The sequence below is a fragment of the Phoxinus phoxinus genome, assembly GCF_949152265.1.
Source record: "Phoxinus phoxinus genome assembly, chromosome: 7".
In the NCBI taxonomy this organism is placed as follows: Eukaryota; Metazoa; Chordata; class Actinopteri; order Cypriniformes; family Leuciscidae; genus Phoxinus; species Phoxinus phoxinus.
In genome coordinates, this window is record NC_136882.1 from 15279 (window position 1) to 31755 (window position 16477).

General features: G+C 43.7%; 1 protein-coding gene across 1 annotated transcript in view; it reads right to left on the reverse strand.

The window, feature by feature from the left end:
- Nucleotides 1-1944: 1944 nt before the first annotated feature.
- Nucleotides 1945-16477, reverse strand: part of LOC307001693 (interleukin-1 receptor type 2-like) — a 40550-nt gene continuing 26017 nt past the window's right edge. The window contains exons 9-10 of the mRNA XM_079618509.1: nt 13310-13443; nt 1945-2381 (exon numbers count right to left, since the gene is read on the reverse strand). Of these exons, the coding sequence (XP_079474635.1) occupies nt 2242-2381; nt 13310-13443 (274 nt within the window). The 3' untranslated portion in view covers nt 1945-2241. The remainder of the gene's footprint in view (nt 2382-13309; nt 13444-16477) is intronic.

Genomic DNA, 16477 nt, shown 5'->3' on the forward strand with positions numbered 1-16477 from the left:
GGGGTCTGCAATTTGAAATAAACCTTAAAGCTCCATGAAACACAGCATCCAACATCTGAAGACACTTTGATGGGGCATTCATATACAACAGATCACCATAGTCAATCATTGAGAGAAATGTGGCCTCGACTATCCTTTTTCTGGCAGAATAAGTAAAACAAGATTTGTTCCTAAAGAAAAAACCTAGCTTCAATTTCAACTTTTTCACTAAATTCTGTATATGAAGCTTAAAAGAAAGATGATCATCAATTAAAAATCCTAAATATTTATAAGATGAAACTACCTCAATTGTTTTACCCTGATAAGTAACAATATTTAGATCTAACTCATTTTTCCTTGAGTTTGAAAAGACCATTACTTTGGTGCTTGCACTCTATCGAAAGCAGTTTGCAAGCATTCATAGGCCTTCCTAATGGTAGCTGCACAACAATAAATGACTGTATCATCTGCATAAAAATGGAAAGATGCATGTTGGACATTTTCCCCAAGACAGTTTATATAAATAGTAAATAAAAGTGGCCCAAGAATGAAGCCCTGCGGGACCCCTTTACAGATTGATACATATTTTGACGTTAGGCCATCAACTTGTGTAGCTTGAGTCCTATCAGTGAGGTAGTTAATAAACCAGCCCACCTGTAAAAGTTTACACCCATAAGGGGCGGAGTAAAGCGTGGGAAGCTTTTCCTAGACATCGCGTATGCGCATTCCGGAATTCCCACGGGTGGGGGCTTATGGGTATGGAATTTTTATGAGGGGCAATTAATCTGTCAGTTTACGAGATGTAGCCCTCTAAACTCTCTCTGACACAACACTCCTAATGTTCAAATGTTCACCAAAAATAACCTTTGGTTTAACTTTGGGGTCCCAGAGTATTTTTGCATGATTTACGGTCTGAAACAACCTAAACGTTGTCTGCTTTAAGGTCACACCTGGCGTTGATACATAGATAAATTTCTAGGCGTTGTATTTGTATTTACTTAACGAATGAAGGCAATAATGAATGAACCTGCAGGACCTGCGCTGTATTTTTTACCGCTGCAAAGGTAAAACCGTCCACTCCTGCGAGATTTGCGTTGGTCCCGTGGGAGCCCAATCCCAATGCAGCCCTCTATATTGGACATTCACCAATGAGGGCCTTGTCGACATGACAGCCATCGGCACAGATTCTCAGCAGAGACACAAGAACCAGACAGGTCCTCCTCACCGACCCTATGACCAGCTTTGGCTCCATTCCGGCTTGATGAATCGATCTTCAAGTACTGCATGAATATCTGAATGCTACCGATCTGAATTCTGACTTGTGCTGTAGCCTGAACCATAATCACACCGTGTTCATTTGTTGGCCTGGCCCCCCGTCCGATCCTGGTTTCTCCCAAGGGTTTTCCTACATTCTGTCACCTGATGGAGTTCTTGCTACTGTCACCTCTGGCTTCATTAGTTGAGGACACTTAATATTCAACAATAGTATTTATCTGACTATACTGACGGTGCTGAATGAGAACTGAACTGAGCTGGACGATGACATTATTTTTTTGCAGAACTGCTTTATAGATGAAATTGACTAGTTTTCATAATTGATGAACTATACAATGGAATTAAATCAACACTGAACTGGCTTCAGCAGATCAACAGCCGAAATGCATAATTTTCCTGGTATCCCTGTAAAGTTGCTTTGAAACAATCTATATAGTATAAAGCGTTATAGAAATAAAGGTGACTTCACTTAACTTTGGAAAAAAAAAAGTTTTTCCAAGAATTGACGTCAAGTCAAGTCAAGTCATCTTCATTTATATAGCGCTTTTAACAATGTAAATTGTTTCAAAGCGGCTTTACAGCGACGTCTAATTAAATAATTTTCTATTTTATAATATGGCTTCTCTCAAATAAGTGTTTTCACAAAAGAAATATCTGCACAGATTTGGCAATGATAGCTGAACAAGCAGAGGTTGTAAGGACACAAGTGCAGCTTTATTTTAAAGCAATGTGTAAGAAAACAAGGAACCAAGTTTTACCAATGTGCATACAGGACAAGACTAAACAAGAACTAAAGACACAGGAGAGTGTATGTACACTAGGAGCAATGATTGCAAAAAAAAAAAAAAAAAAGGAGGGAACTTTGAGCCAAGAACAAGGAAAGCAAAATTAAGTAAAAGCATAAGACCAATTCAACAGAGAAGATCAAGATAAATAAAACATGACAAAAATAATTGCATTGTTAAAGATGTGAGGTGGTAGGCATCTTCAAATGGTGCTGTCCTGTCGTGCCGGAATATAGTCCCCTCGTTTCTGTGGCTTTAGGCACAAATGATATGCAAAAACACACACCACTAGTATAAAACAGGAGGATGTAGCAGCTACCACCAACCACAACGACTCGGAGTCTACAGACAGAGAGAGAGAGAGAAATTTAAACATCTAAATAGACAGTGTAAAGTAAAATATTAGATTTACCATTTACAGGTTCTTTAATTTCTCTTTTTCACCCTTAATGTATAAAACTTTTAAAGGGGAACTTAAGCTGCGTTTCCACCGAAATGACCCGGAACTTTTTTCCCCAATAACTTTTTTGCCCTAGACCGGTCGCTTACTGCGTTTTCACCGCGGTCTAAAGTACCGGGAAGATTATGCAAATTCATAGAGAGGTAGAGACATAGAACTGCGCGCGACTGCTCCACACAGTCCGCGACGGACAGTAATCAGTTTTGAGCGCCACGTTAATATTATAGTTTATAAATTAAGTTTAAAAATAAATGTTTATTTTTTAAACCTGTAAATATATTATATTGCTATACGTCTTTATTCATGTGTAATATTGCATATATTAATAATTTCTTTCTATAACAGGCCCAAACATCTATGACATCATGACCAAAAATCTTGAATGAAGAAAATCCAATAAATACAGTAGCAAATACTTGAATGCTTGCATCATTGCAAAATGTAAAATATATTATCACCTGGCTATAATCTGCTAAATGCCACTATAATAACTGACAATACCATTATGATTTTCTCTAAAGTCAAGTCCAATCACCTTTATTTATATAGCGCTGTTTTACACATAGATTGTTTCAAAACAGCTTTACAGTGATGATAGGAAATGAATGCAACAAAGATTGTTTTGGCTTTACAGCAGCTCCAGAAGAAAGTTATCTTCCTGCTTTAAAACACTGAGTGTTGTGAAAAGCGGTGTAACTGTCTTGCCTTTTTGTTTCATAGGGCCCTATTTTAACGATCTGAAACGCAAGTGTCAAAGTGCAAAGCGCAAGTAACTTTGTGGGCGGATCCCGGCGCTGTTGCTATTTTCCCAGCGGGATAAATGACTCTTGCGCCCGACGCAAATGTAAAAGGGGTTGGTCTGAAGTAGCTTCATTATTCATAGGTGTGGTTTGGGCGTAACGTGAAATAAACCAATCAGAGCGCCATCTCACATTCCCTTTAAGAGCAGGCGCGCTTGTTCCATGGCGGATTGCTATTATAACGGCGGATTTGCCGGCGCACGCCAGGAGCGGTTCACAGCCGAGGAAACCGACGTTCTCGTCAGGGCTGTAAAACACAGAGAAGTGACATTGGGGATGATGGGAGAAACCCACCCAAATTAGGTTCGGTTAAACAGGCGTATAATTTGGGTAGTAAATGTGTAGCCTAATCTAGATTTTTTTTTTTTTTTTTATCTAGATAGATCTTTTTCACATCTTCACGGACACAACAATGATTTCCCTCGTGTGTTAATATTTTTCCTTGTAATAATGTATGATTTGCAAAAATGAAAACTGCTGCATCTGTTTATATTAGAGAATCAAAGTGGATGCGCGTTAACATTATGGCCAAGCACGCGCCCTTAAAGTACCATATCACTAACGCGCAACGCGCCACTGTCTTTAGACTGTTTTTTTCCTGATCAATGGCGCAATTGCTTTCTAAAACTGGAAAATAGCACCATGGAAGTTTTGCGCCGGAACACGCCTTCTCTTTGCGCTGAACCTCCCCCGCGAGCGCAAGTTCATTCCCTAATTTACCGACGTGCGTCTGTGGAGGGAAAAGTCCGCTGTGCGCGGGTGCAAAATAGGAATGATACATGCGTCGGTGTTCAAAGTCAATTGCGCTGGGTGCAAGATAGGGCCCATAGACTATAAGTTAAATACAAAGGGGAATTCACTTTTGCCAATAGTTGCGTTCAAAATAACTAAGAGTCTCAATAAGGGAGTGAAAACAAATAGTATATATTGAAACTGAATGATACCAATAACAATAAACATACTGATGACACCCAAGACAACATTGCAAATAACCAAGCTCAATACTGAAAACAAACAAATCAAACTCAAACCCAAAATAATAAAGTGTTGCTACAGAAAATATGGCTTTTTCCTTATGGAATGGAGTACCCAGGATAATGTAACAATACTCCCCAAAATGAGGTATGGAAGGTGTAACTGCAATATGAGAAATACAGTCTGTAATTAGGGATGGCTGACGCGAAACTGGCGTTCAGAAGCTTTTCGAGATCCCGAAGCGTCGATGTTTCGAAACACTGATCCGAAGCGTGATTCAAAACACCCATGTCACGTGACTACGGATAAATGAAGCTTCGGAGTGTTTCACGAGTGTTTCCACAGGTGGCATGGTCCGCCGAACCAGCGTTTGATAGACAGGGTCGGGGACAGACCACACAATCGCACATCTGTATAAAAGTGAAGTCAACGCATCTTGACCTTGTGGGTTTTTGTGAGAGGAGTTTGATTTTGAGATAGCGGATTTTTGGTGATATTGTGACATTTATAGTGCGATTTGTTTAGTTATATTTAGGCTTACATTTAAATTTACACATTGACTGATAGGCTAGAGACAGACAGAGTATACATATAGTGACACATTAATAGATGCATAAGATAGATTGATAGATAGATAGATAGATAGATAGATAGATAGATAGATAGATAGATAGATAGATAGATAGATAGATAGATAGATAGATAGATAGATAGATAGATGACCACTAGGTGTCACCGTTGAGACGGGTGTTGGATTGTTTCGAAGCCTCGTCACAATATGGCACATTTGCTTCAACTGTTTCATTGCTTCACGAAGCCTCGATCTGCCCACCACTATCTGTAATGCAATCTTCTTATCTGAAAAGTTATTTCCTGAAGAAGGACTACAGGAGCCTGATCGAGACGGTACACAGAACATCACCTGAAGCAACGATCATCGTGTCTGGACCGCTTCCCACGTACCGACAAGGACAAGAAAGGTTCAGTAGATTGTTTGCACTAAATGAATGGTTAATGTCATGGTGTAATGAACAGAGACTGCTCTTTGTTAATAATTGGAATCTGTTCTGGGAGCGACCTAGGCTCTACCGTGCTGATGGCCTGCACCCAGTGGCGATTCTAGGGGGTGGCCTGGGGCACCCCTGAAAGCTCATTGGCCACCCCTGTGGCCACCCCAGATCTGATAGGTAGTTGCATGTTCGTCAACACAACAAGAGATGCTGTCAATGATGACAGCTGATCAACTGATTTAGGGCCAGTACAATGTTCAAAAGTTACTTTTTAAAGAAGCACCTTAATCCTTAAAATATTTTTGGTCTGTTGGCATAGGGGTGGAACGGTACATTTATTCGTATTGAACCGAAACGGTTCGGTGCATGAATTTACACGGAGAATACATGGTATAAAAAATAAATAAAACTCTCGTGCAAATTAATGAATGTAATGCTGCGGAACTACTGCTAGATACGCGGGTTATTTGTGGAAACCTAATCTGTAGCCCCGTCTTAAGCTAGGTTTGTTTATACTTTCGCCTCCGCAGCGTGAGCCTCCGATGACGGCGCGCGCGCCTCCCCAAATGGACGAGGCATTTACTTCGCGCTCGCCGGTGTACTATTCTTTGAAACGACAGGATGCGACTCGGTGTTCTCTAAACCACCAGGGATCGGCGGCGAGAAGTAGTAAGGTACATTTGTGAATGTTTATTTAAGTACAACACTTTAGTAGACCAAAACCACACTACAAAATAGTTGTGTAAAGCAGTAGTTAAACCAGATTATTCCGTGACATTAGAGAGAAAAAATGGATATGAAAACGTAACCTACAACTAAATTAACGTTACATATTTTCTAAACATTTTTATTTAGTTTTGTGAACCTTTTTATAAAACATGGCCATTTATTTATGTCTTATTTATTTACTTATGTCTTCTATTGTAGGCTCATTTTGTTAATGTAAGCAACTCATTTAGACGCAAGGTTAGGATTAGGCAATCAGCACATAAATAAGAGATGCTGTATTTTCAGTTTTATGGCTGATTGTCTTATTTTGTTTACAAGTTAATGTTAACTAACCTAATGTTAACAAGATAATGTGGGGTACTTATTGTTTACTGTTTACATATTACTTTACACACTTCAGGCTGTTGCTGCTCCTCATGGGACTGTATGACACTAGGTGTACAGACTGAGACATGCACAATAAAATAAAAATGCCTTCTGCATTTTTGTTTTGCTTTTCCCTCCATTGTACCGAATTCATACCGAACCGTGACTTCTGTGTACCATTCCACCAGTTGGCATCATTGGACTTTAAGTCTTGTCTTGTGGTCTTATGGCCTATGTGAAAGCATTTTGTAGCAGGAGAATGAGCAAAAAGCAAGAACTATCTACCTCTATTGCACTTTGTTACTATTATTAGAATCCTCTATTGTTCATGCGAGTTTGAAGGTTTACATAACATTACTTTATAGTAGATATGGCCACCCCACACTAGCTTTGTGTCCCATCTTGGCCACCCCAGTAAAAATGTCCTGGATACGCCACTGCCTGCACCCCAGCAGAATCGGAGCGGCTGTTCTGTCGGACAACATCTCCAAGACGTTACACACCATATGACTAGTAAGTCAAAGTCCAAATCACATTCTTTGCTGTCCCAAATTAATTGATATAAGTACGAGTGTAGAACACTATATAGAAACTGTGTCTATTCCTCGTTTAGTGAGGCCAAACAATAAATCTACTGCAGGATCTAAGAAAAATCTAATTGTGATTAAACCAGAAAATCTCAATATTAGTGAACAAAAACAATTTCTTAAGCTAGGTCTTCTAAACATTAGATCGCTTACACCTAAGGCGGTTATTGTAAATGAAATGGTCACTGATAATAGCTTTGATGTACTCTGCCTTACTGAAACCTGGCTTAAATCGAATGATTATTTCGGTCTTAATGAGTCCACTCCACCAGGATATGGTTATAAGCATGAGCCCCGTCTGATTGGTCGTGGCGGCGGTGTTGCAACAATCTATAGAGATATTCTTAATGTTACTCAGAAAACAGGCCACAGGTTTGATTCGTTTGAAGTACTTGTGTTAAACGTGACGCTCCTAGATGTAAGAAAGAAATCCCTATTATCTCTAGCCTTGGCTACTGTATATAGACCGCCAGGGCCCTATGCGGATTTCCTAAAAGAGTTTTCAGATTTTCTCGCAGACCTATTAGTCAATGTCGATAAGGCAATAATTGTTGGAGATTTCAACATACACGTTGATAACACAAATGATGCGTTAGGGGCTGCGTTTACAGATTTATTAAACTCCTTTGGGGTCAAGCAAAACTTCAGTGGTCCCACTCATCATCTTAATCATACTCTAGATTTAATTATATCATATGGAGCCGATCCAACCAATATAGATATTATACCGCAAAGTGATGATGTCACTGATCATTACATGGTAACTTGCATACTACGTACGGCTGAAATGTGTCATGTTGCGCCGCGTTATCGACCAGGCAGAACAATCCTTCCAACCACTATAGATAGATTCTTGAATAGCTTACCTGATCTATCTCAGCTCCTCAGTGAACCCAAACTAAGTGGCTAGCAGTTTGAGCACCATTTTCTCTAATACTTTAGAAATTGTTGTGTAACCGGCGGAGTAGTCGCTGTCTGGTTGAAGTTTGTCCCTCTGCAGCTACGGTAGCCCCCTGACGTCACCCAGCTAGCCGTGAGTGGCTAAACAACTCATTTGCGTCTAGGCCAGTTTCTATAAAACAGTCTGCACTGTTGGGCTTAGAGAGATCCTCTAGTGTCCAGATACATTTTCAGTCTTGTTACTGCTTGGGTATGTGGTTCTCCTGTGCTACGAAGGTATGGTAAATGTTTATATGATGTAGCAAGCTAAGCATTTATATTGTATCGAATACTGGACTATTGGAAAATAGGTGTTTGACTGATTGCCAGACGCTTCCGGATAATCGTGCCGTGTATTACTGAAGGTCTGGGGCAAAGCACCCGCCGGGCAGCTGTACCACAATTAAGCAGTAACATCAAGAAGGTAAAATGTTTATTGATTATTGTTACGAGTAGATCCAGTGTGTTAGGACTAAAAGCTTTTTGAACACATGTAGAATGAGTCTGATTGTGTTGCCCTGACGTAATGTATGGCTGTTTTATTGTCAACTTTTAATATAAATGTATTTAATGAATATGCTGTGTGTAACAACTGTTATGTAGGGTTGTGAAGACTGGCGCAAAGGGCTGTTTTCCACTGTGTCAGTTCGTATGTCAACATTGAGGTAAAAGAAAATAATGTTTTTATGAAATGGCTGCGATGCTACGTGACTATTGGTACATGTGTATAGCAAGCACTAATTTGAATGATTTTGTGTGTGCAGGCAGATTGCTCCTGCTGCTTTGCCTTGCCTGAATTAAGTTTTATTAATTAAGTTGAATAACTTTTCTTTATTGTGATTATTTTCGCTGTAGCCGCCGTCTAATGCTCTGTCTGACTGATGTGGTATTGGCTGTTCTAGTAGTGTATAGTTTTACATTCTCTATTCCCTCTGCTAGTGATAACTTTCTTGTCCTTTTCTTCCTCTTTCTAGAGTACTAGAGTAGCTGCTCATAAGAGAGGTTCCTGGTTCCGTCCCCGCGCACTGCACCACGTATTGTAGTGTGTGTGTGTGTGTGTGTGTGTGTGTGTGTGTGTGTGTGTGTGTGTGTGAATTAATCATACCTCACTGAATACCGAACTGATTTTCACGCGGGGTTTTTTTCTGCAAATGTCATTCATGTAGCTATGATACAGGACACATGGTTCGGCATATTTTAATATTCATAGTAGGCTTAACAGTAATATAATATTCTGATATAAGATATAAAGTGACCAGACGTCCAAAATCTAAATATGTGATGTGATTGAGTGTCCAGAAAAGCGCTATATAAATGTAATGAATTATTATTATTATAAGGTATTTTATAAATCACACACTATAAATATGATAAAGAAGCAGAAACAGGTCCTAGGCGACGGGTCAGACTAAGAGTGGTTCAAAATACCCTTTATGATGTACAAAAAATGAGGACCGTGACGTCGCCCGGTATGGCGCAGCCGGGGCCCTACCCTGGAGCCAGGCCCGAGGTTGGGGCTCGTATGCGAGCGCCTGGCGGCCGGGCCTCCCCCCACGGGGTCCGGCCGGGCTCAGCCCGAAGGAGCGACGTGGGGCCGCCTTCCCGTGGGCTCACCACCTGCAGGAAGGACCGTAAGGGGCCGGTGCTGAGAGGATCGGGCGGCAGTCGAAGGCGGGGGCCTCGACAACCCGATCCCTGGACACTAGCTCTGGGGACGTGAAAACCCTAACCCTAACCCTAACCCGTCACCTCGCTGACAGGGAAGGAGCCTGAGATTGTGCGGGAGGTTGAGAGGTTCCGACTAGAGATAGTCGGGATCACCTCTACGCACGGCTTGGGCTCTGGAACCACACTCCTTGAGAGAGGATGGACTCTCCACCACTCTGGAGTTGCCCATGGTGAGAGGCGGCGGGCTGGTGTGGGTTTGCGTATAGCCCCCCAGCTCAGCCGTCATGTGTTGGAGTTTACCCCGGTGAACGAGAGGGTTTCCCTACGCCTACGGGTTGGGGATAGGTCTCTCACTGTCTCTCACTAACCCAGTGTAGAGTACCCGGCCATTTTGGGGTCTCTAGGAGGGGTGCTGGAAAGTGCTCCGACTGGGGACTCCGTCGTTCTACTGGGGGACTTCAACGCCCACGTGGGCAGCGACAGTGACACCTGGAGGGGCGTGATTGGGAGGAACGGCCCCCCTGATCTGAACCCGAGCGGTGTTCAGTTATTGGACTTCTGTGCCAGTTACAGTTTGTCCATAACGAACACCATGTTCAAGCATAAGGGTGTCCATCAGTACACGTGGCATCAGGACACCCTAGGCCGTAGGTCGATGATCGTCTTTGTGGTCATTTCATCTGACCTCCGGCCGTATGTCTTGGACACTCGGGTGAAGAGAGGGGCGGAGCTGTCAACTGATCACCACCTGGTGGTGAGTTGGATCCGATGGCGGGGGAGGAAGCTGGACAGACTCCTGTCAGAGAGATCTTCAACTCCCACCTCCGGCAGAGCTTCGACCAGATCCCGAGGGAGGCGGGAGATATTGAGTCCGAGTGGACCATGTTCTCCACCTCCATTGTCGACGCAGCCTCTCGGTGCTGTGGCCGTAAGGTCTCTGGTGCCTGTCGAGGCGGCAATCCCCGAACCCGGTGGTGGACACCGGAAGTAAGAGATGCCGTCAAGCTGAAGAAGGAGTCCTATCGGGCCTGGTTGGCTTGTGGGACTCCTGAGGCAGCTGATGGGTACCGGCAGGCCAAGCGGAGTGCAGCCCGGCTGGTTGTGGAGGCAAAAACACGGGCCTGGGAGGAGTTCGGTGAGGCCATGGAGAAGGACTACCGGCTGGCCTCGAAGAGATTCTGGCAAACCGTCCGGCGCCTCAGGAGAGGGAAGCAGTGCTCCACCAACGCTGTTTACAGTGGAGGTGGGCAGCTGTTGACCTCAACTGGGGATGTCGTCGGACGGTGGAAGGAATACTTCGAGGATCTCCTCAATCCCGCCGTCACGTCTTCCATTGAGGAAGCAGAGGCTGAGGGCTCGGAGGTTGACTCGTCCATCTCCCAAGCTGAAGTCACCGAGGTAGTCAAGAAACTCCTCGGTGGCAAGGCACCGGGGGTGGATGAGATCCGCCCTGAGTACCTCAAGTCTCTGGATGTTGTGGGGCTGTCTTGGCTGACACATCTCTGCAGCATCGCGTGGCGGTCGGGGACAGTACCTCTGGGATGGCAGACTGGGGTGGTGGTCCCTCTTTTTAAGAAGGGGGACCAGAGAGTGTGTTCCAACTACAGGGGGATCACACTTCTCAGCCTCCCCGGGAAAGTCTATGCCAGGGTACTGGAGAGGAGATTACGGCCGATAGTAGAACCTCGGATTCAGGAGGAACAGTGCGGTTTTCGTCCCGGCCGTGGAACACTGGACCAGCTCTATACCCTCTCTAGGGTGCTGGAGGGTTCATGGGAGTTTGCCCAACCAATCCACATGTGCTTTGTGGATTTGGAGAAGGCATTCGACTGTGTGTCCCTCGAGGCGGCCTTTGGAGGGTGCTCCGGGAGTATGGGGTCCGGGGTCATTTGCTAAGGAATGTCCGGTCCCTATACGACCGGAGCAGGAGCTTGGTTCGCATTGCCGGCAGTAAGTCAGACTTGTTCCCGGTGCATGTTGGACTTCGGCAGGGCTGCCCTTTGTTGCCGGTTCTGTTCATAATATTTATGGACAGAATTTCTAGGCGCAGCCAGGGGCCGGAGGGTGTCAGGTTCGGGGACCACACGATTTCGTCTCTGCTCTTTGCGGATGATGTTGTCGTGTTGGCCCCTTCAGACCAGGACCTTCAGCATGCACTGGGACGGTTTCCAGCCGAGTGTGAAGCGGCTGGGATGAGAATCAGTGCCTCCAAACCCGAGGCCATGGTCCTCAGTCGGAAAAGGGTGGCTTGCCCACTTCAGGTTGGTGGAGAGTTCCTGCCTCAAGTGGAGGAGTTCAAGTATCTTGGGGTCTTGTTCACGAGTGAGGGAAGGATGGAACGGGAGATTGACAGACGGATCGGTGCAGCTGCTGCAGTAATGCGGTCGTTGTACCGGTCTGTCGTGGTGAAGAAAGAGCTGAACCGCAAGGCGAAGCTCTCGATTTAACGGTCAATCGACGTTCCTACTCTCACCTATGGTCATGAGCTTTGGGTCATGACCGAAAGAACAAGATCCAGGATACAGGCGACCGAAATGAGCTTTCTCCGCAGAGTGGCCAGGCGATCCCTTAGAGATAGGGTGAGGAGCTCGGTCACTCGGGAGGAGCTCAGAGTAGATCCGCTGCTCCTCCACATCGAGAGGGGTCAGCTGAGGTGGCTCGGGCATCTGTTCCGGATGCCCCCTGAACGCCTTCCTGGGAGGGTGTTCCGGGCACGTCCCACCGGGAGGAGACCCCGGGGAAGACCTAGGACACGCTGGAGAGACTATGTCTCCCGGCTGGCCTGGGAAAGCCTCTGTGTCCCCCCGGAAGAGCTGGAGGAAGTGTCCAGGGAGAGGGAAGTCTGGGCATCTCTGCTTAGACTGCTGCCCCTGCGACCCGGCCCCGGATAAGCGGAAGAAGATAGATAGATGGATGGATGGATGGAAGCAGAAACAGATAGTTGCAGTAAAGTAAGAAATTTTAATAAGTTGAAGAAACAATAATGATTTGTGACACACACACACACTCGATTTGCGCATTGCCGTCATGTGTGTATTACACAGGTAACGTTATTACATTGCTTCCTGATATCACGTGCGCAAACTCAAATAACCTTATATATGTTTATACTACAGGGCCGTTGAATGCTGTATCTGATAACCGAGAAGCTCTTGTAATATTACTTTACCCAACCTCTCCATGCCGAGTGATGCAGTAAACATAGCCTAGCTAACGTTAGCTGGCTACGATTTCAGTACAGTAATATCAAAGATCCTTGCTCCTTCTCAATTATCTGGTAATATTCTATTCACAAAATACAACCAATAGTACGGTAATGTTAAAATTTACTTGTGAAAAGTAATCCCGGGCCCTATTTGCGATGGTCCGCCGATTAGAACAGGAAAATGCTCCACAGTGCTCTGGAATCTAACTGCTGCTAAGCAATGAAACTAGGAGTACGACCGGTTTAAGATGGCGGCCGTATTTCTCAGTCCCCAGCAGCCAATAGGGCATCTAGTCTCTATATAATATCTATGGAGTAAAATGCTTCTATTTAGCTACTGATATGATCTCATATGTATGGAGCACCTAAAGGGACCTTTGCAAAAATAAAAAATTCTTGTGAGCACGTGAAAGTCTGTATATTTTTATTTTTGCAAAGGTCCCTTTAGGGGCTCCGTACATATGAGTGTACATAAATTTCAAACAAGCAGTTTTAAAAAAAGAAGTATACAACTGACCAAAGGGTTCTCACCTTCTAGTTTAATTTGAGCGACAACTTCCTGTTTCTGGTCTTGGTTTTGACATATGCACTTCAATTCTGTCCCATTGTCCTCTGGCTGAAGCTCATGGATAACCAACTGCACCTCAAGATGGTTTCCTGTGATCCTGAAAACACATAATCTCTGTGTGATGCTAAATTCAGTGTAGTAGTAAGAATTGAATGAAAGTTTCTGTTGAACTGACTCTTTTAGTCCAATGTATTCCGATGTGACACTAAAATAAATTGTATATACTATTCTTCACATTTAGCTGCTAGGCCTTACAACAGGTTCGCCCCACTCAGCAACACACCAGCTGTGAAGCCTGTTGCAGATCCCTAAATATAATTTTAAAGAGGTGTGTGAAATAATCAATTATATATAACAGTCTGTGATGGACTGCCCATCTCTCCAGGGTCTTCCTCACTCCACCATCCCGGCGACCCCTACAGAGGACAAACTATTTGGAATATGGATGGATGGATATCAGACACTGTAATCTCGTGGAGACGAGATGGATAGTAGACTACCGCTGTGTTGCAATAATTGAGACTAAGTCTAAATGCTAAGTGACCATGACAAGACCATGGAAATATGGTGTTGGTCCCGTCGTGGTCATGCTGTTTTTAGACTCAGACTCTGATCCACTCTGTACTATTGTTTCTCTGGACTGGAGGAAACTGTGTGTGCGCTGTGGAGATTTGCATGTCACTAATATGAAACAGATCTTCATTCGTCCCAGAGGAAAGCATATTTACACTGTTTGATTCACTCAGACTCAACATGCCCAGGCCTCAGCCTTGTGTTGGACTCAATTGAACTGGGGTCAGTTACAACACTGGACTTCTGACACGGCATGGCTGGTTGTCTCAGTGGTGTCCACAGAACAGTGTGGGTTTAACCCTCTGGGGTCGGCAATCACGCCGGCGTGATCTGCTCGCTTTTTTTCTTATCAGTGCAAAAGAGATTCAAAATACTCTGTTGGTTTTGATCTTACATTTAAGGGTTTTACTTCATTCGATCCAGTTAAGTGTCTATTTTTTTGTGTATACTCACAATAAAAACAAATATTCTCAGTTTATGCAATCCGTTTGAAACCAAGGAGAGGCAAAGTTTTTTCGTTCTCCCTTCGTTATGTTTAATGTGCAATCGACCTCCTTCCTAACACCTCTCCACCTAAAAGCCGTGTTTACCCATTGTTCATTCCTGAAACCAAGGCCATGAAAGAATATGTTGAAGAAGCCTTATCTTATGGATTTATTAGGCCATCCATCTGTAGCATCTGGGTTCTTTGTTGACAAGAAAGACGGTAGCTTAAGACCTTGTATTGACTATCGAGCACTCAACGCAATCACAGTTAAGAATTGCCATCCCTTGCCTCTTATTCCTTCTTCTCTGGAGCAATTACGGGAGGCCCAGTATTTCACCAAATTGGACCTCAGGTCTGCCTACAATCTCATCAGAATCCGTGAGGGTGATGAATAGAAGATGGCTTTTCTCACCACAAGGGGGCACTACGAGTATCTGGTTATGCCTTATGGGCTGGCTAATGCTCCTTCAGTTTTCCAGTCCATTGTTAATGAAGTATTCAAAGATCTCTTGAATCAGTATGTGATTGTCTACATAGACGAAGAACATATCTGTCATGTAAGAACTCCAGAATTACCTTTTTGTCAAGGCCGAAAAGTGTGAGTTTCAAGTTACGTCAACCAAATTCCTGGGATACAAAATTAGTTATTCTGGAGTTGAGATGGATGATACCAAGGTAAAAGCTGTCATGGACTAGCCCATACCCAGCACTGTCAAGGGGTTACAACGATTTCTAGGCTTTGCAAACCAAGGGTTCTCCTAGGAGAAGAACACCAGGAGGTGTTCCTAGGGGAGGGGACTCTGTAACGTTTGATCAGGCACCAGTCCATCAGAGGGAGCCATCACCTGAAAATTGAACTCTGTTATTTACTGTTCCTGCCACAACAGTTCCAGTCTTGTCATTTCCTGTCACCCTGCCTTACTAAGGGTTCTACCATTCTCTAATGATGATTACTGTTATGACCATTGTTTTGCCTTTTGACTCACGCTTTTGGATTGCTGTTTTTTAGATTTGTCTGCCATTGGATTGTTTTACCTGTGCCTCAACCAAGGCCTGTGACCTGACTACGAGTTGTGACTATTGTTTGGATTTTATACTCAGATCCTTTAATAAAGACCCGATTATGGATTTCACTCAGCCTACATCTTCCTTACATAATGATGCTGAAAATTCAGCTTTGATCAAATAAATAAATAGCCTGGCTCCGCCCTCATACATACTTCCGCTCAATTTTCATTTTCCTTCAGTACTACGTCTGGAATTGTGGTATATTCTTGGGTTTACCGGTCCAATCAGCGAACAGAGGGAGTGGCTGAGAACGATGACGTTGAGGTTGTGCGCTAGTTTGAGTCGTCATACGTCACGACCAAACGTTAGCGATTGGTTATGGCAGATCCAGAGTGGCTCTGGGCAGATCCAATAGTTTTAAACTTCAACAGAGTAGCCGCCTACAAGGAAGTTAACTCTTGTCAATGGAGAGAGGCCAGACTCTCTGTACAAATGAAATGTATGAGAGTCTTGTAGAACCAGGCTAGGTTTAATAGTTTTTGGGGTAGACCTGACCTGAAAGAGACTGTACCATCATGTTATCATAACATGTCTGCTTCATGAACTTCCAAACACAACGCATCTGTTAATTCATTTAGAAAATCAAACACAAATGTTGTTGTTAACCTAGACATTTTCCCACTTTCAGAAGTTTAGGCTGCTAAACATCAGATCACTCTCATTGAAAACCAGCCATCCATTCTCCACAGAACTTGTCCTTTAGGGTCATGGGCCAGTACATCTCAGAGATGATGAACACGGGTATTCTGACTGACGGTTAAGCAGAGAGTTTTAGATAAAGGGATTTGAGTGATTAATAATCAATATCTTACCTGATGAAAAATATTCATTCATCATTATGCAAAAACATGAGGAGAGATTCACATGAAAGACAGACTACCGGCACATCAATGTGCTACTTCTTTCTACAGTATGGTAGTGAGAATGATTGAGTAGTGTAAATGAAATGAACTGAATTGTGAAATGTATTAATGGGGGCGCTATCTGTGATGAGATGATTGAC